Here is a 20,060-nt window from a genome sequence, read left to right as displayed (position 1 = left end):
TTTTTTTTTTTTTAAATACCAAAAAACCCCTAGCTTCAACAACTAACAGCGAGAAGTGAGAATGCATAATGTGTGACATTCATTCTATTAGAGTAAACATCAGAAGAGCTGTATGTCCACTTTACTTCTGGGTAAGTTTCTCAGAAACATTTAGCAATTTGAACACACAAGAAACACAATGTGAACAAATTAGCCACATTTCCTTACACTGGTTTAACTATAAACTCTTATTTTTGAGGGACCAGCAGATGGCACAATGGTTACATCACTGGACTCCCATGTATTTGACCACGGTTTGGTCCCAGACCCACATTTGGTCCTAGACCCGGCAGCTTAAAACTCACATGGAGTGCATGTGCATGCATACTCAAAATCTCGAGAGGAAAATGGAGAAGGGATGTGGCCACCCCCCTGCAGGGGGTGATCTCTCACTTTGTCTCTCTGATGAGCACATATGCCCAATAGCAAAAAAACTCTATTAAAAAAAAAAATAACACTTACTTTTGATACAAACTTGATTTTTTTTTTTAAAGAGATTTTTGACATAGGGTGTGTGTGCTGACCAGAGAGACAGACAGAGAGACAGAAATCGCCCCCCCTAGGGGGGATGGCCACACCACAATCCCTTCTCCTCCAGTCTCCTCTCAGAATCTTGGACACACATGCACACAAGCCCAGTGTGAATTTTAAGTTGCTGGGTCCGGGACACAAACCGTGGTGGACTTCGTGGGAGTCCATGGTGCCATCTGCTGGTCCCCAAACTGACTCTTAAGTCCTATCAGTTTTCCTTCTAATATAGTCAAAATTTTTGACTAAGGATCTCAAATAAACGCTAGCCTTAAGAATTAGGAATAATTTTAATCAGTTACTAAAAAACAATAACAAAACACCAATATTTTACCAACAGATCAAATTACCAAAGTTATACATTTATTTTATTCTTTAATGCTTTTAAAAACATTATAAGGCATAAGAGATTCTGGTAGTACCTATACCTGTCGCGTCTTCCATCTCGGGCACTGCTGTGACTGTAACTTGTACATAGTTTACTGAAGGAAACTAGTTTCAGGTCAAGTTCATTTTCCAACTGTCGAGCCTGTTTCCTGAGATCTTTAACAAATTTATAAAAGAAGATAATTAGACACAAAAAGTCCATCAGTAGATATGAAAATCACAAGGTTACTCTGAAGAAAATAAATTCAGAAAATAATCATACATTGATCTGGTTCTCCTCTCTAAATAAAAGTGTTAAAAGGAGAAAACCAAAGGCTTACCTAGGAAAGCAAATTAGTCACTTATTAAACCTCATACAGGTAAGAAAGGAAGTAGCAAGGGGAGATGTGACATTTCCACAGACAACTAGATAACAAATGCTGTTTTAACATCTCTGAAATTATTTCTACTGCAACAGCTAAAATTCTGTAATTCAGAGGAAAACGAGAGAACATGTATCACAAAGGAATGGAATAAGGTTTATGATCAGCACTGCATGAATTTACCAGCTAACTTAAAACTAAGAATACCCAATGTGCTCCTACCAAGATCACATATGCATATGACAGAAGTAAGAGCCAAATATGTTAAAGCAGAAAAAAACAAGCAGAGAAATTGGTACTGTACTGAGTAAGACAAGACACACCTGAAAACTCACACACAGATGTGAGTACTTATTCATGGTGAAATGGAGGTTAAAATAAAAGGGTTGAAATGTAAACAGGAATAGTATAAGAACTGCTCTTTCAAGGATAAAGAATACTGAATGTTATTTCAATATACTTTGAAATATACCAGAAGAAATAAGCAGAATTACACAGTGGAGGGTACATGCCCAGAGACCAAATCTGTTTGAATCTCAGCTCGGCCACTTATGGGCTCTGAGATTTATTGACCATCTACATTATCTATGAACCTTAGCTTTTTGTTTATTAAACATCTACCTTCGGGGGGTTTTCTATGAATTAGTAATCACAGGCTTAATGCATCTGGCACTGAGTAGGTTGTCAATAAGCTGCTATCATTATTATGGATGGTGCTTCAAAAAAAATATTTGGTATTAAAGATACCAAAAGCAACTTTTATGTAATTTTAAAATGTTTTCTAGCTAGTACACAGATCACAAATGGGGACTTTTTTTTTTTTTTTGAGAAGTTTTTGCTACAGGGCCGGTGAGCTCGCCAGAGAGAGACAGAAAGTGAAAAATCACCCCCCAGGGGGGATGGCCACGCTGCAATCTCTTTGGGATCTTGGGCACGTACGCACACGTGCCCAGCGTGAGTTTAAGCCACTGGGTCTGGGACTCGAACCATGGTAGACTACATGGGAGTCCAGTATTACGCCACCTGCTAATACCCACAAATGGGGATTTTAATACACGTTTTAAGCTATAAGCAGTTTCTCTGTAACTTTAACAATTGTTTTAATAACTGTTTCTCCAATAGAAAACATCAGTAAAAAGCTTTGTTGAAAGTATGACAGATAAGTATGAGTTACTTTTAAACTGGGAGGCAAGTTAGAATTAAGTTTCTTAGACTAAGTGGCCGACGGTGACAAAACTGTGGTTTCCAGAGCCTACAGTGGGTAGCAACTGGGAACAGGTCAGAAGGGGAAAGGATTTCAGAAAGCAGCTCCTATGTTGCAGTAAAGCAGAGACAAGAAGAAAAGAAGACAGGGAAAAAAAGGTGAGCATTTCCTGATCTTTGCTGACTACTATGGTCCAGGAATGAGTTTCACATAAGCTCACTGTGTGGGACTACATTTCCAGGAATTAAATAAATGTACTTGTCAAATCACGAGAACTTTTCTTGGTGGGCGAGGTATAGCAAATGTAATAATTATATACTTTACACAGGTTCGCTCAACTTTCTAATAAAACCGATCCAAGATTCCAGAGCAGAAGGTAAACCGGATTTCTCTGCCTTCCAAACACCCAAACCTCCAAGTGCCAGACCGAAGCTGCCTTGGGGACCTAGCAGGACACAAGCCGCTCAAACTTCGCCCGATGGCCCGGACTAACAAGTTTCCTCCTTTCTCTCTTCCCAACTCCAAGCGCTGACTCCTCCAGTCTCCGCGGCTCCGGATCTTCTTTATCGTTCAGTCCTCTTCGTACAGTTCGTACCCTAAGACCCATCGTCCAAGTTCCACTATCCTCTCCACCAGGGCTACTCCAGCCACTCAGGTCTCTTCCCCTCATCGCGGCTCTGTCCGCTCTGCCCAACCCTACCCGAGGTCCGGCCCACAACGGCCCGGGTCAGGCCAGCCCCACGCCCCAGACCGCTGGGTCTCCTCCGTCCCTAGGCCCTACGGATCCCACTGGGCAAGCCCGAGCCCTCAGTGCGGCCGCTCCGGGGGCCTGGCTCTTCCTTCTGCGTCCTCCCGCAAGACCCGTCCTCATTTAGTCCTTCTATCCCTCAGGAAACCCACCCGGAGGCCTGGCCCTCACCTTCCCAGTAATTGCTGGTTCCTGCCGCCATCTTTGTTGTCCAACGTCAGTCGGGATAGGAGAGTAGAGGCGTTGTGGGCCAGAGAGCCACGTCCGCGCCTTCTTCCGCCCCGGGCTCCAGGGCTGATGGGATAGACTAGTCTCCGCAGACACCGCCACCTGGTGGTGAATTTGTTATCTTACGGTTTTTGAGCAACGAGAGGGCAAACGAGCCTCTGGACTTGTACTGGCTTTCCAGCCCCACGCCTCCACATTAGGTCATAATTACTGTAATACCTTAAGGTGCACTGAGAGGAAAGGCGATTTTCCTCTGTTCTCTCCGTGCTGCTGCCGAGCCCGTTTGCTGAGTTTATTTCAATTACTGTATTTTTTCAGACCTTGAATTTCTGCTGACTTTCTCAGTATATCTTCGATTTCTTTGCCGAGCCTCCTGTCAACATTTGTTCTAAGTTGGTAATTGCTTGTTAAAGTATTTTTTTTTTTTAAATCATAATTGCTTTAAAATGTTTGTGGGGGACACCAACAGATGGTGGTGTGGTTACATCGCTGAACTCGCACATAGTCGACCGTGGTTCGAGTCTGGATCCAATGGCTTGAGAATTCCGCAGGGCGCATGTGTGTGTGTCCAAGATCCCGGGAGAAGGGATTGTGGCTTGGCTATCCCTCACGTTCCCTCTCGTTGTCTCTGCTTCTCCCTCGAGCATATGCACCCTAAGGCAAAAACCTCTAAAAGAAAAAAATCTTTGTCAAGATGCCAGACAATTGGGCAGTGGTGAGAAAAAAAAACGAAAGAAAAAGCAACTGCTCTGTCAAGGTGGCCTACATGGGAAGGTCCCAGGTTAGTGCCCTGAGACCTTTCTAAGCGGGGCACGCACATATGATCCAGGGCTGCAGAGGCTGAGGGTGGACTGAGGTGTCAAGTCACTGTTGGGGGGGACAGCAGGTGGCGTGGTTAAGGGCACTGGACTCCCACATGGCCCACCTTGGTTTGAGTCCCGGACTTGGCGACTTGTTTCCTCACGTTCTCTCTCTCTCTCCCCCTCCTTCCCTCCCTCCCTCCCTCCCTCCATCTCTGGTCAAATTAAAATAAATAAAGTTAAATTAAAAAATAATAATAAAGACCCTGTTGGGGTTTCTGTCTCTCTGTTTCTCTCACTCATGGAGGAAATGACTAAACTTAAATAAAATCCTTATCAGGTAATTCTGACATCAATGTCATCTGGATGATGATGTATGTTGTCTTTTTATTTATTATTATTTTTATTATTACTTTTTTTTTCTATTTTTAGATTTTTGCCATAGGACATGTGTGCTTGGTGGAGAGAGAGAGACAGAAAGTGAAAAATTATTCCCCGGAGGGATGACTGCACGACAATCCATTCTCTTCTCCTCTTAGGATTTTGGGCACTGCAGGAGTCTCAAGTCATGGTGTTTGGGACCTGAACCATAGTGACCATGTGGGAGTCCAGTGCCTTAAGCACTGTGCCACCTGTTGACCCCTATTCTTCATTTTCTTCATTTGCCGGAAAGTGCGTGCCCACGTCAGAGAGAGTGGGAGATGGAGAAAGCATCCCCCAGTGGGGCGAAGTCAGGCCGCAATCCCATCCTTCCGTTTCTCCATTCTGTCAGAATTTGGGGTGCACATATACACACTTGACCTGTTTTTTATGCCTCTAGGGTTAAGAGTCTAACCACATAATCCGCCATGTGGGGTCAGACTCCTTTAACCACTAGGCAAGTGCGATAGTTTTTTAAATTCAAGTTGAGATTTTCTGATTTTCTGGCACAGTGAATGATTTGTTGTTGTTGTTGCATCCGGGATGTTTTAGAAGCTACCTTACGAGACTCTGGGTCTTATTTAAATTTCGGATGAAGCAGACTTCCTCTGACACTGTGCTGCCCTTCCATTTCCAGGAGGAGTGGAGGCTCAGGTTCTCCCTCCGCCTCTGTGATCCTGCAGGAGGAAGTGCCTTGTTACTGCTCCCCGTGTGGCCCTCACTGAGGCGATGGCACTACTGCGCGGTGTGAACGCCCTGCCCCCCACTTGGCCTTCTTTGATACCACCCAGATAGGGTGTGGGGGGTGCTTCGTTACAGACAGGTGAGGGCAGGGTCTAGGCTCCCCACTCAGCCTTTGCTGGCAAGATGTGGCGATGGGCGGTGCTTTTTCTGTGACATTTGCCTTGAGTAGTGCAACTATTGTCTAAAAGTATCCTATCTTATTAGATTACCCATGTCCTGGTCCTTTATCTAAAGAAGAGAGGCTTTCCTTTGGCCTTTTCACTGGCGTTTTTCAGTTTCTAGATTCTCTGGCACCCATTATGGGATATATGAGGTATTAAAAAAAATCCCATGGAGCTCACCTCCATGTTCTTTAGATCCCGAGGTTCCTGGCCAGTTGGGCTTCTTTCCACTTTTCTGAGTCTTATTTTTGTTTAATGTGTAATGATGAAGTTCTTGGTGTGCTTAGTGGAAGGAATAGAGAAAAAATACATTTGCTCCGTGTTATCCAAAATAGTTATACTGCAATCCTTCCTCCTTCATTTCTCTATCCCATCAGGGTTCCAGGCCCACACATACATGCCGGAGTCATATTTTTCAAGCAGCCAGGGCCAGAACACAAACCACAGTTGGCCTTGTGGAATCCAGCTCCCTATGCAAAGGGCTTAATTGTTGCATTGTTGAGCTGGCTCTCTATTCAACTTTTTAATCATTTGAATTCTCTGCTAAAGTTCTTCATCTTGTCTTCTATTTTCTTGAATTTACTCATCACTATTCTAAATTTTTGATTGATAATTGAGAAATCTATATCTCTTGTGAGACTGTTTCTATTTTTTCTACTTAATCTTTATCATTTGATCTTGACTTATAATAAGAGTAACTTTTGGGGACCAGCAAATGGCATAATGGTTACATCGCTAGAATCCCACATGGCTGACTGCAGTTTGAGTCCTGAACCCAGAAGCTTAAAACTCGTGCCAAGCGCTTGTGCACATGTGCACAGAATCTCGAGAGGAGAACAGGGAAAGGATTGCGGCCTGGCCATCCCCATGGTTTCTTGCTTTCTGTCTCTCTCTCTAGTGAACACACATGCCCTGTAGCAAAAATCTCTCTCTCAAAAAAAAAAAAAAAAAAAGAGTAACTTTTGTTTGGGTGCTAGATACTATAAACATTTGTAGTAGGGGCCCAGATGGTGGCACAGTGGTAATGCAATGTTCTGTGAGGCTGATCCACATGAAAAGGTTCAGGGTTCGAGTCTAGGGACTTAAACATACCTGAACATACATCCCCACGACCTAGAGTTGGCCAGAGATGGATTGTGGTGTGGGACCCTTTTGGGGGTATCTGTCTCTCTCTTACTCTTGCTCATGAAAAAAATCAATTAATAAACTTTTTAAAAAGAATTATTTTATTTAACTTATTTATTTTAATTTGACCAAAGAGGGACAGAGTTTGAGAGAGAGAGAGAGAGAGAGAGAGAGAAAGCAAACTGTGGGTCCGGGACTTGAACTGCGGTTGGCCATATGGGAATCCAGCCATGCCATCTGCTGGCCCTACAATGAATAAACTTTACGGGGATTGAGGGAGAGTTGTAGTAACTCTCTGAGGCTCTGGCTGATATTTTGCTCTGGAGAGTTTGCTACTTCCTCTTGCAGGCAGTTCATGTTGGGGCAGGTCTGCTTAATCCAGTACGAGGTAGAACTAATACAGGAGGGGTTTTATGTTTGCTAAAATTGGTATAGGTATAGTTAGCTCTTCATTTTAATTGTGGTCACTTTAGTTTTCCCTACCCAGGGATACTGCCTAAAACATCTGTTGCCTGGCCTCTCTGTGTTTGGTGTCTCTGCTTCTTAGGCACCGCCTAGGTATCAACAAATGCCTCGGGGTCAAAAATGTACTATCGCGTTCACCTCTTTCCTGCTTTTGGTCTAGGATCTCAAGCCCATAAGTTCTTCCCGTCTTAGTAGGTCTCCAGTCCTTCAAACAGTTTTGACATTTTTTAAAAACCCAAGTTCTCTATTCTTACTGAGATCTATTTCAAGTCAGCCTACCAACTCAGAATGGGAATGAAATTCTTAATATTTCTACTGTTTCAGTAGATTATGTTGTATTTTCTACATAGATCATCTCATTCTCTCATTTTTTCCCTTACTAATATTCCTATCTGTTATTTATATTTTCATATTCTGTGACCAAGGTCTTTTTTGTCAACAAAGTTCAAATACTTTAAGTGGGTTTTCGTTGTTTTGGTGATGATGAAGGGTTATGATTGCTCCTATTTTGTAGTTTCCATTTAACTACAGAACTCTAAATGTTACCCTTTTACTTCTTTTCTCTTCTATCACCTAATTGTGAAAGGGTGTTTCTTCTTCCTTTTCTTTTTTCATTCACTAGAAAATAAGTATTTCAGACAGCCCCTTTTGATCACACCTGCCGGCTGTAAGCTGGGCTCACTTTGAAGCCGTTTCCTCTGGTGCGTGCTCCGATCTGCTTGGGCATGTCTTTGGGAAGACTGTTCAGACTTAGTGGCCTTGGTCTTCCTGGCAGTTGTTTTAGGCCAACGTTGGCACATGACCTCTGCTGCGGGCATCTCTGTCTTCCTGTGGTTTCTCTCCACCACCTGCCTCTGTGCCACTGAGCCCTGGGTAGGGGTGGGGCGGGCCTGTGAAAGGGCACAATGCAATTGGGCTTTTCTCATCTCATTCACACTTGCAAGTTTCAAAATTTTCTAACTTTAGCACTGGCCCTCAGCACAATGGGTAAGCAGGCTGGGAGCTGGATCCCAACATGGCTGACCACAGTTCAAATCCTGACCTTGTCATCTTGAAAAACACCATGGGCATGACCATGTCCCATCATGGGGTGCTTTCTCTGGCAAGTAAACAAGCTCTCTAACAATAAATAAATAAATATCTTTGATTTCAAATTATGCCAAGAGTATGATTTCTGTATAGATTTACTTTTCCCTTCCTTTTTTAGTTTTCATTATTTTGCAGTGAAATACTGGGAGGCAGGGAGCTAGGCTGCCACCAGTTTTCAGCTACTTGGGAGTTCACCTTCATTCTTGAAAAACATGTTCAATATAGAATTCTATGTTGGAAGTTTTTAAATATCCCCCCCTTTTTTTTTTGCTAGAGGGCATGTGCTATCTTGAGAGAGAGAGGAGAAAATACCCCCGCCATGGACAATGGTCATGCCGCTAAGCCCTTCTCCACCTCCCCCTTCTTTCAGAACTTTTGACATGCACGCACACACTCCTGGCATGTTTCCTCAAATGTCCAGGTAAGGGACTTGAACTACATGGTTGGTCATGTGAGACCAAACCACCTTAACCACCAGAGCGCAGAGTCAGCCCTCCTCAGCACTTCCGAAGTATAGTTTGACCAGACTTTGGTTTCCATTGTTGGGAGTGAGTCTAATCTCAGTCTAACTGCTCTTTTTTTTTTTTAGGTTATTTTCTCTGTTTTACTTTCTTTGGTCTTTGGTGCTTAGTAGTCTCACTGATGTGTCTGAGAACGTTTACTTTTTCTTGGTTGAATGGAGTTTCTTTAATCAGTTGATGGATATCGTTTATCAATTTGGGAAGATTTTCATCATTTCTTAAAATAGTTTCCTATAATCCGTTCTTCTTTTCTCTAGAATGCTGATTGTCAAACATGTGTGAGTCTTACGTGGAATCTGTTTTGTTCACCCTCCCTTTCCTTCATATTTTCTACCCTTTTGTCTCTGTGCTGTGTAAGAGATACTTTCTATGACTCTTCTACTTCACGGCTTCTCAGTGCCCAGTCTGCCACGACAATTACCCAGGTCGTTTCTGCACTTTCATTTCCAGAAGTCTTGCTGTTAGTGGATCCTTGGAAAAGTCATGATGGATTTTTGTATAGAAAAAAAAAAAACCCAAGAAGAATACGTCATGACTTTTCCAAAAACCCAATACTTAGCTTTCTTCTTTCTCTTGTCTCTCTTTTTTCAATTTGCTACAGGGTGCATGTGTTCAATGGAGACAGGAAGAAAAAGAGAGAAATCACCCCCTAGAGGGGATGGCCATGCTACCACCATCCTTTCTCCTCCGTTTCCCTTTTGGGATTTTGGGCACACATGCTCACACACCCAGTGTGTTTTATAAGCTGCTGGGTCCGAGACTTGAGCCTGAACGTCAGCCATGTGAGATCCAGCCACCTTAACCATCATGCCCCATTTATAGCTTTCTGGGATAGCCTCAGGTTTATCCTTTTTGTTGTTGTTGAAAACATTTAAGTCTAGGAACTTGTTTTCCAGTGTTTGATAATGTCAAGATCTGAAAAAGATGTGGAAACTTTTCTGCTCTTTGTTAACGGATAAGACATTGCAAGATCTCCCAATTCCAGAATGGAGATATTGTCCACTAGAAGCTTAACTCAGGCACCTAACAACAGTACCACAGTGGGTGACCTGGAACTAATTGCAGACTGGTTCTAGACACCCTTTCCCCTATTCCCAGCGCCTCTTTCAAATGTGTTCAAGTCCTGGTAAGTAGACAACTGTTTATATGATCCTTCTTTTTCTTCCCAACACCCACATCCTTCACATAAAAATCTGGAGGCCCAATTCTATTATCTTTAGAACTTTTCTATAAATCTAAACCTATTCTAAGATTATTTTTTGAAATCCACTGATCTGGCCCAGCTATGGTGGTACAGGAAGAAGGGGCACTGCTGTGTTGGTGGAGGCCACAGAAGGCTTCAGGTTTGTCCCTAGGTCTACCTAAGCATGAGGACCCCGTTGTGGCTGTTTCTTTTTCTCTGCAATTTCAGGGGGGAAAAATCCAGCAATCTTCCAATTCAATTATCACCATAACCTGCCCACTCTCTAGCTATTCTATTCCCTTAGTTTTCAGATGAATTCTTTTGTTTTTAAAGAATTATTTTATTTATTTTAATTTGATCAGAGAGAAACACAAAGAGAGAGAGAGGGAAAGTGAGAAAGCAAGCCACCAGGTCCAGGACTCAAACCATGGTCAGCCATGTGGGAGTGTCAGGTTCCTTAACCACCACGCCACCTGCTGGTCCCTGGATTCATTCTTATAGGCACCTCACTGTAAGACTCTAAATTATCAGCTGGTTTGGTCTTGAAATCTACTAGGAACCCTATGATACATAGTAAGAAACAATAAATATCAATTTGGAGTAACTTCAAATGTTTCCAGGCAGTAGGGATTCAGATCTCTCAGACTAGGCCATGGTTCTCCCTCCATGACAATCACAGAATATAATCTATGTTGTCATAACAACTGCTGTTTAATCTGTGCTGTTTCTCTATGTTCCATCTTAGATTTCTCTGCCTGCTGCTTTTCCTTTCCACCTATGGCTCTGACCTTATCACCGCCTCATCATATTTTCTAATGGAATGAATCGATTTCTTAGCTTCTAATGACCATACCTTCAATCTACCCAGTAAATCTCCTTACACTTCTGTCTTCCTCCTTCTCCCAGGCTGACCCCTGAACTTGCACCCCGCTCTATTCCAGCCGATTTCGGTCTTGCTCACCTCATCTACACCTTTTTACACAGTTACAGAAAATAATAAGATTCCATCCGACCTCAGCTAAAATGCCAAAGAAATAGCACCTAACAGATAACATTCTGATTGCTGTAGGTGGAAATGTGATACTAAAGTTAATTATCTGGGATTTAGCTGCTGAATTCACTGCTTTCAAATTGCGGGTGATAATTAAGGGCAAATTTATCCGAGGTCTACAATAAATGGCGTAGAATCAGATGGCATTCCAACTGCAGGTGGGAATAAGAGATGGAGACCTAGACAATGGCACTTAGAATGGATAGTGGGATTCGCCTCACGTTTACTTTGCTGAGAACAATCCGCTCTCAGAAATCTGAAAAACTGGATACAGTGAGTAGGTTACTGTTCATGAAACAAACCACAAGGGTTCTTGCTTTTCTTGCTTCAGGTCTGAGAAAACTTGAGAAAATTCATAAAAATACTTTAAACAGGGAGAGGAAAGGAACCATTATCACTGGTCAGACTTCTGCAGCAGTTAAAAGGCTGTTTTCACTGAAGAAGCATAAATACAATGTGTAATGACCAAATAAGGGTAATTAACAGGGCTGTTTTCACTGAAGAAGCATAAATACAATCTAATTTCATTTAAACACAAATATAAAATGGCACAATTAAAACTTTACGGCCACGCTTTTAAACGTTTACTGAACCACATAATAGGAAATAGCTTGTCTTTTTTGTTTGTTTTTAGTATTCACATGTAGGGATGTCTCCTAAACAAAAAGGATCACTTAGAAACAGATCTTGGTTCATTCATTTGATAAAATAACTTTCTTTCAAAGGGAGCAAAAAACAGCAAGTGAAGGAAAATGATGTTGGTGACTAAGGCATTCAATTCGGAGTGAAATATTATGGTGGGCCCTTTGCTCACATTTCATTTGGTTTCCACGACAATCCTACCAAGGTCATTCCTTTTCCAGTAGAGAAATTGGGACTCAGAACGCTAAGACGCTTGTACAATACATGGTCACACGGGAAGCAAGTGGCAGAGCTGTAAATCTGCCACAGACTGGCCCAACTCCAATGTCCATGCTCAGATCCCTGTGTTCTCGTTCCTCTACAGCAGAGGTTTTCTTTTCAGAGGACCTAATAATCACTACTGAAGTACAGCTTATTTCCATTTTTATTTCTCTGACTTGGACAATGAGTTCCTGGTCAGCACAGGTCATATTTCTTATAGAACTTTGTTTTCCCAATTTCTGTTAGAGTAGCAGTATCAAGAATGTGGCCAAGGGACCAGCAGTTAGTGTAATGGCTATGTTGCTCAATGTCTATGTAGTCGACCCCAGTTCGAGCCCTGGACCCAGTGGCTTAAACTCACACTGGGCACGTGTGCGTGCATGCCCAAGATCCCCAGAGGAGAACGAAGGAGAAGGGACTGTGGCGTGGCCATCCCCCCTGGGGGGTGATTTCTTACTTTCTATCTGTTTCTGTCTTTCTGACAAGCGCATGCCCTATAGCGAAAACCTCTCAAAAAAATAAATAAATTCTACACATAGCACCCTAAGTCTGGAACTCCTTTCCCCATGTTCTGGTAGAAAAACTAAATCCCTAACTTTTTTCTGGTCTATTCTTTTGGGGGAAAAAATAGATTATGAGACAAAACACAAAGACAAACATCATAAAATAACTTTTATACAGGATTAGTAGATCCGTTTACATATAAAAAACAGAAAGGACCTCATTACAGTTAGATTTCACATAAATTACACAGATTGACTTTTTAAAACTACTATTCAACTTCATTGAAAGTCCCTTTTAAAAATTTCATTTTGAAGGCACAGTGCATGAAATAAACCAAAGACTGAAGCACTTGAGATGAATGGGTGTCAGGCACCGCAAATGAAGAGCTATAGATTGTTCTGGAGCTAGGTTGGATCACTCTGAAAAATGGAGATGTGAAAGTTGATTTTTAATCTGAGCATAAAAAAATACCATATGTCATACTCCAGAAAATCTGCAGCAAGGCCAGCACAGAATGCAGCTAGTACACTCATGTTATGCCATTTATAAAACTCATAATCATACATATTTACATAATTTATATCCAACTGCCTCAAAATGAAAACCTACTTTCAAATTTCATAATGTAGTCTGTCAAATCAAAATCAGCCAGGACAATGTTCTGAAAGTCAAGTGGAATCATGGAGTTATTGCTAAAAATAGGAGAAACGGGGGGTTGGGAGAGATTTCTTCATTAACTAGAAATCCAAGTTCAGCTGACATTAATCAAGGACCCCCGGAGCTGAATTAATTAAAACAAATCAGATACCCAAAAAGTTGCTTGCTAGGTAGAAAAATCAGTGAACATTAATCAACCATAGTGGAATTTTCAGTAATAACAATAAAATGAAAACAGCAGGGAAATGCTGGGTTGCTACTGTTAGAACAATTCCACCAGAGAACCATAACATATGGCACTATTACAGCATTCATAGCCAAGGAGCTTCTAATACAGCAGGGACAAAACCTGGCACAAACAGAAAAAACTGTTTAGTGCTGGAAATCAATGAATGGGGGGTCGGGGAGGGACAGGTCATGGTAACTGAGTAACCTGGTGTTAGCTCAGAAACACAGTAAGCTCAGACATAAGCACGGCCTTTTATTTATTTGTCAATTCATAATTACTTTTAAGTTCAATATTCATCAATTCAGCAAATATCATTCATATGAAAATTACCAAAGATGAACCAATCAGTCACACTGGGCCAAATCACAATGTTTCCATTCTAGAAAGTGACAGAAGTCCCTATGCAACTTCTCATTAATGAGAATAGCAAGCATTCCTCAACTGGATAGGACCCCACTCTAGGCCTAGCCAAGTGTTTTTACAAAATACATCAAAACCAAGGGGTCTTTCCTTCTGAAATTAATTGGGCTTATTTTACTGAATTCCATAATCAGGACAAGTACATTCAGACAGGCAGACACTTGGAACATTTCCTACTCAATCACGTTGCTTTTATTAAGGAGCTGGGAGAGAAGAAGGCTTACAAACTGATCACCAGGACAAAAAGCCATGCCTTGTGAGTAAAGAAAGGCACAACTCAGGTTTGGGCAAATTTCTCAATACTGTGATACGTACTTGCCTCCATGACTCCAAGGAAATGGAAAGTCTCTGGGGCAACACTGAAGGATGCATTCCCCATCTTATATGGCTTCAATGCCGTAAGCAGTTAATGCAGTCTTAGATTAGATTAGATCCACAAATCAAAGACAGAGCAGGGCTGAGAACACAGTCTTAGTAGTCATGGATCCTGTACATTCATGCTCATAGGTAACCCGGGCTGAAAAGGCCTTGTTTTCTAGCTAAATGCATTATTTAGAAATTCATTAAAGATTCAAGATTTATAGCAGAATTTGGTTTTCCTGTCAGGAACAATTACTAAAAGAACTATTTATATGTTCATTTCTAAAGAAAAAGACAAAACAAAAAAACCCCCACTATACACTCTCAAAAGGCATGGCCTCCAGAAGACCAATGCTAATAATAAAGCAAGAGCTGTCACATCAACTTTGTTTCATTCCTGGCTGTTATTTCCCAAGCAGGGCTGGCCACTTGTAGGCCCCTTGTTGGTTTTCTGACTTTGCACTGTTAAAAATAAAGCTAAAAAATAGCAATAACACCATATTATCCCTTTAAATAAAATGTAAAGGATTAATAGAATAATTTAAATCATATAAATTTCACTTACTGTTAGCATCCCACAAGCTCTGTTCTGTGTATGCGGTGGGATGAGAGCGAGGTGGCATGATTCAGAGTTGCTAATACCATGATTAATGCCAGAATGGCTTAACTTTGAACCACCCAAATTTATAGCAGATATGTATTAACAAATGTCACAACCTGATTATTCCTTCTACGTGAAATCTCTTTTTATAAAGCCTCTTTGGATGCATTCCTCACAAAACCTGACTGAATGACCCAAGAGGGTGATAAACCAGTCTATATAAAGGCTTTAGGATGACTAATACATTGATGGATAGAGACTAAAACTTGAAAAGATGAGAGCAAGTTTTTGGATCCCCTGATTTAGTAGAAATTCAGCAGCAACTTGGCCATGAACACATTCAAAGGTATTAAGCCATTAGATCATTGGTAATACTCATATTTACAGAAGCATCATTTCCACTGGACAGCGTGGATAAGACAGACACGACAGAAAGCAAATCTTTCAGGTCTTTGCCCGACCGGCAGTGAGGAAGACACTTTCACACCACAATGTTATATCACATGGCAGTCCACAGTTTACATGTTTTTAAATGCAGGGAGCCATATTCAAAAGCTTTCAACTGAACTTTGAACAAGATTGGTTGGTCAAAAAGACTGTCAAATGAAACAATAGAACCCAATCACTTTCAGAGGCCTGTGTGAACAAGACCGGCCAAGCTATTTCAGTAACAGTATGCCAGTACAGGGAGTAGGCATGGGCTGGAGCACGAAGTATAATTTTGTGTTCAATTGTAGGTTAAGAAAGTCAGTCTCTTCCACACTTCCAGATATTTTCGGTAGAATTCGGACCTTGTAGATGGCTGGGTCATCTGAAAGCCCTAAGTGTACAACATAGAAAAAGGTTCAAATTTAGGAAATATTAAAGAATTTGGCATTCCTAGACTAAACTAGTGCTTCACAGATAAAAGCAGCAGCACCTGTGTGTTTTCACCAAGAGATAGGCAACGTGAGTTAGCTTCTGCTAGATCTCCCTCTCAGCTCCATTCAACTGGACACTTAGACCTGTCACAACAGTCAAAAAATTCTCCCTTATGATGAGGATGTTTAGAACTTTGCTAAGCCTTACAAGAGAGGTAGTGAAATCTTGCCTAGAGCACAGCCCAGCAGTTCTGATCTAGCCTTGGAACAGGCAGAAAGCCAAACGCGGAAGCCCATTTATTCATTTCCTAATGTTATAAATGTTTAAAGATCAATCCAACCTCCATTAAACCTGAATAAGAGAAACTCCAGTTATTTAATAACTAGAGAAAAGTACTCCTTAGTAGGTTGAGGAAACCTTGAGTTTTTAAAGCTTTATGTCAGATTCTGACTGCTGTCCCTGCATTAATGTTTCTGGATTCTTTTGGCCATTTAAAATAAAGGAAAAAAAGCTGAAGCCACTAGTAAACACTTGATGTGCAAAATACAACATCTACTAGTTGGCTTTACACCATTATTACATAAGTTCCAAACAGCTCATCTTAAATTAACAAGAAAAAAAAGAGTGGCTGACCCATCTCTGCAGCATAAATAGAAACCTTTTTTTTTTTTTTTTTTTTTTTTTTAAAGATTAAGAGTACTTTAAGGAAGGGAAGTCCAAAACTGCCAGAAGTCAGAGGATACAAATTTTGCAAGTTAACTTCCCGAAGCTCTTTGAAGAAGCAAGATAGTATCTCTTCTTAACATAGCGTTTCCCAAGAGGAACTGTAATTTTGCTTGGTATTTATGTTTGGAGATTTGCAAAGTGTGTTTCTCAATGTTTGCTAGAATATAATGTTTCCTCTTCAGTGTCTGTTTCATCCTGGAACTCATGGCTTAGGAGGGACTTCTTAGAACCAGTTGACATCATGCGAATTTCATCTTCATACTCATCATGATGCTGCCTGAGCCGATGAAAGCCATCCTTGTGTCTGTTGGACTTGATTGAACAGATGCACCAAATAATGCAAGCTGTTAGGATCAATGCTGACATGGTGGCACCTGCCAAACAAAAACCATCATGTGGCTGGAGTTATACTTAAACAATAGGAATAAGCACCTACTGACAATGACACTTGTTTATTATTATTATTATTATTACTTAATTTGACCAGAGAAAAAAAGACAGAGAAAGAGAGAGAGCGAGCGAGCGAGCAAGCAAGCTGCCAGGTTCAGGACTCAAACCATGGTTGGCCATGTGAGAGTCCAGCACTTTAACCATCTGCTGGCCCCTACCATGGCACTTATAATAATATGCATATCTCACTTATTTCATATAGTTAAGAACAACCTTTTATTATTACAGAAACAGCATAGGTACAGTATGTGAAATTAGAAAATAAAGGTAAGCAAAAATTAAAAAAAAACTCCAACATACTTATGTTTTTCATTATCCAGAGATCATTTTAAATTTCTTTTGTGAATATTTTTCTAGATCTTTCTATATGCATGTGTATGTATACATTTTTTTTCCTTTCATGACAATAAAATTAGTGTTTATTGTTCTGCAACTGTTTCTTACCTATCAAGGACTTCTACTTTCCCTTTTCAATGTATTTTCATTTATTCTAAAATTTCTCATTTGTTTTATATTAGTACATAAGGTTATCAAAGTAAGTGTCTAAGTAACATAAAAATAATTAAAATAATAAAAATTAAGTTCACAACAGTTAATGTGTGGCAGATTTAAACCCTGGCTGAACCCTGGTTTCTGTATTTTTAACCAGTAAGTTATTCACACTTTACCTGGTTCAAGCTAAGAAATTTTTAAACACTCTGTAACAGGCTCTATGATTGGACCAAGTTTCCAATATACCACTTTTTCTCAAGTAAGGATCCTCACACAACTTGGTTATTGTGTTAAGTCCAAATTGCACTTAGAAATGAACCAAAGTTTTTTTGTGCCAAATAGATACAATACAGCAGAGTTATTATATTATATATATATATTTTTTTTCTTCCTAACCTTTTAGGAATTCAAGCAATGGCACAAATTAATCCTGGAGAAAAGAAACACTTCCTCTTTCCTGGATCTTGAAAAAACATAATGTAAGTCTAAGTCCTAGGAACTTATTTAATGTGAAGAAAATCATTCATTCATTCAACAATTCTTGATTAAGCCCCACTACATGCCAACTTTGATTCTAGACTCTGGAGTTGCAGATCTCTGCTCTCTCACAGCTTATGTTTTAGTGGGAGAAATCAAATACAGACAAAGAAATGAATACATATATATGGCAGGTGGTGATATGTGCTATTATGGAAAAATAAAAGCAGGGCAGAGATGGTGACAGGGTCAGAGAAGGCCTCTGAAACGGTGAAGGGCAAGTCATGAGAGCATAAGGAACAGTGGTCTGGGAAAATCATGTTTAGTTAGGAGGCGCTAGTTAGAAATGACTAGCTACAGGTAATCATGAAGGCAATCCACTCTAAACTGAAGTGTCGAGACAGGATTTCGATGTCTAAAAATTAAAATTTCTTTACCTGATACAGTTACCACAAGCTCCCTTGGTAAACCAAATATCCGGTTGTCTGTGTCAAAGACTATTACCACAGAACTAGCTGCATCGTGATGCACAAAAACCTAGGATAAAGAGCAAGAATTACGAACGAGTTTACTTACGGCATATCATACCCCTGCTATTATATGCTTAGGGCCTTTATGGTAAACCAAGATTCGCTGTCATATAAAATACGCAAAATGCTATAAAAATCTTCCTTTTGTTGCCAAAGGATAGAAAGATATCATAGTCAAGTGGTGGTCATTCTTTTTATTTATTTACCCTCCAAGTTTTCTAATAAGAACTTCAAAATAAAATAAACATGTTATTAAGAATAAGAGCTTACGGGACCAGCAGTTAGCATAATGGCTATGTCGCTGGACTCCCACGTAGTTGACTGTGGTTTGAGTCCTGGACCTGGTGGCTTAAACTCATGCTGGGCATGTGTGTGTGTGCCCAAGATCCCGAGAGGAGAATGGAGGAGAAGGGATTGTGGCGTTGGCCAACCCCCCGGGGGGTGATTTCTCACTTTCTGTCTCTTTGTCTCTCTCTGTCTTTCTGGCAAGTGCACATGCCCTATAGCAAAACCCTCTCTATAAATGAAAAAAAAGAATAAGAGCTTACTTATTGTGATACTACTACTTGATTTGGGCTTCCTACCTGTGAATGTTGTTGCTGGTATCCATCGGCAATGGCATTGATGTTGTGGACACCAGGGGCTAGCAGCACGTGGAAATAACCTCCCTCTTTGGTGTGTACCTTTATTCCCTCATTAAGTACGATGACTGCTTTAGAGATTGGCTTTCCAGTCTTATCTTTAACAAGTCCATGAACTCCCTTGTGAACCTGAAAAGATATTTAAATTATAAATTTATGTTTTCATAATGTCAGATATTCTAGAAGCAACAACTTGAGTCATGACCAAAAACAAGCATCATGCACACAGAAAAAACCCCGCAAGACTGACTTATTTCTCTCTCTCCACTGACCCTGACTTTCTGCACTGCTCATTCAATGCTTTCAGAGCCGCACAGGTGGAGAAAGGAGACAAGAGAACTTTGATACAGTCAAAGCCTAAAATATTAGAACCCAGTCTTCCAGTGCCTCGAATGATGGCTTTCTCACTACAGTACACTCACTCTAGCAACTCTGTGTGATGGGCAAATTTAAAGAACCTGCAACATCCCACAAGGTCAAATTACGTAAGTCACAGCAGATTCCAGACACGTGAACGGATGGCATTTATTTATTGCAATGAAAAATGTGTCATGACTTTCCTGATGACCTAATATTTAGGCAACATAAAAGGGTCAACACTCTCCTTTCTATATAGTTTAAAATAAATAATACGTGTTTTTGGGAAAAGGTTAAGACAACGTTAATAAAGCTTTTATTGACCAGACTGCTGGGAGTTTGCTTCTAGTTAAAAGAGAAAGTCTCACCTCCACCAACATGCTCAGAAGAGATCTTTTGTTTTCTGCCCACAAGGACGGGAGCTGTGCTGCGGTAGGAAAGTAGCAGCAGCTTGTGTACACGGTGATTTCTGGACAGTGACCATAAGTGACACTATAGTCCTGGAAAATAAAGCCCACAGTCAAACGTAGGAAAGTTAACCACAAATAAGAATGAAGCTTTGTGGGAACCAGCAGTTAGCGTAATGGCTATGTCGCTGGACTCCCACGTAGTTGGTTTGTGTCCCGGACCCGGTGGCTTGAAACTCACACCGGGTGCGTGTGCGTGCATGCCCAAGATCCCGAGAGGAGAATGGAGGAGAAGGGATTGCGGTGTGGCCATCCCCCCTGGGGGGTGATTTCTCGCTTTCTGTCTCTATGTCTCTGTCTGTCTGTCTGGCGAGCACACGCACCCTATAG

The 20,060-nt window shown here is 41.0% G+C and overlaps 2 protein-coding genes across 3 annotated transcripts in view; both read right to left on the bottom strand.

Annotated features, from left to right (window-relative positions):
* Positions 1-3,543, bottom strand: part of GOSR1 (golgi SNAP receptor complex member 1) — a 56,488-nt gene extending 52,945 nt beyond the window's left edge. The window contains exons 1-2 of one of the 2 annotated variants that reach the window (XM_006169618.3): positions 3,440-3,543; positions 990-1,110 (exon numbers count right to left, since the gene is read on the bottom strand). In XM_006169618.3, coding sequence (XP_006169680.1) covers positions 990-1,110; positions 3,440-3,470 — 152 coding nt within the window. In that variant the 5' untranslated portion in view covers positions 3,471-3,543. The remainder of the gene's footprint in view (positions 1-989; positions 1,111-3,439) is intronic. The other variant, XM_006169619.3, reaches the window with a different exon arrangement.
* Positions 3,544-13,130: 9,587 nt separating this feature from the next.
* CPD (carboxypeptidase D) overlaps positions 13,131-20,060 on the bottom strand; it is a gene marked incomplete at its 5' end in the record, with an annotated part of 96,967 nt that continues 90,037 nt past the window's right edge. Inside the window, 4 exon segments of the mRNA XM_006169621.3 lie at positions 13,131-16,690; positions 18,173-18,272; positions 18,850-19,035; positions 19,632-19,763. Coding sequence (XP_006169683.2) covers positions 16,464-16,690; positions 18,173-18,272; positions 18,850-19,035; positions 19,632-19,763 — 645 coding nt within the window.

This window comes from Tupaia chinensis, unplaced genomic scaffold, assembly GCF_000334495.1.
Source record: "Tupaia chinensis unplaced genomic scaffold, TupChi_1.0 Scaffold147340_1, whole genome shotgun sequence".
In the NCBI taxonomy this organism is placed as follows: Eukaryota; Metazoa; Chordata; class Mammalia; order Scandentia; family Tupaiidae; genus Tupaia; species Tupaia belangeri.
This window is presented reverse-complemented; position numbering and strand designations above follow the sequence as displayed.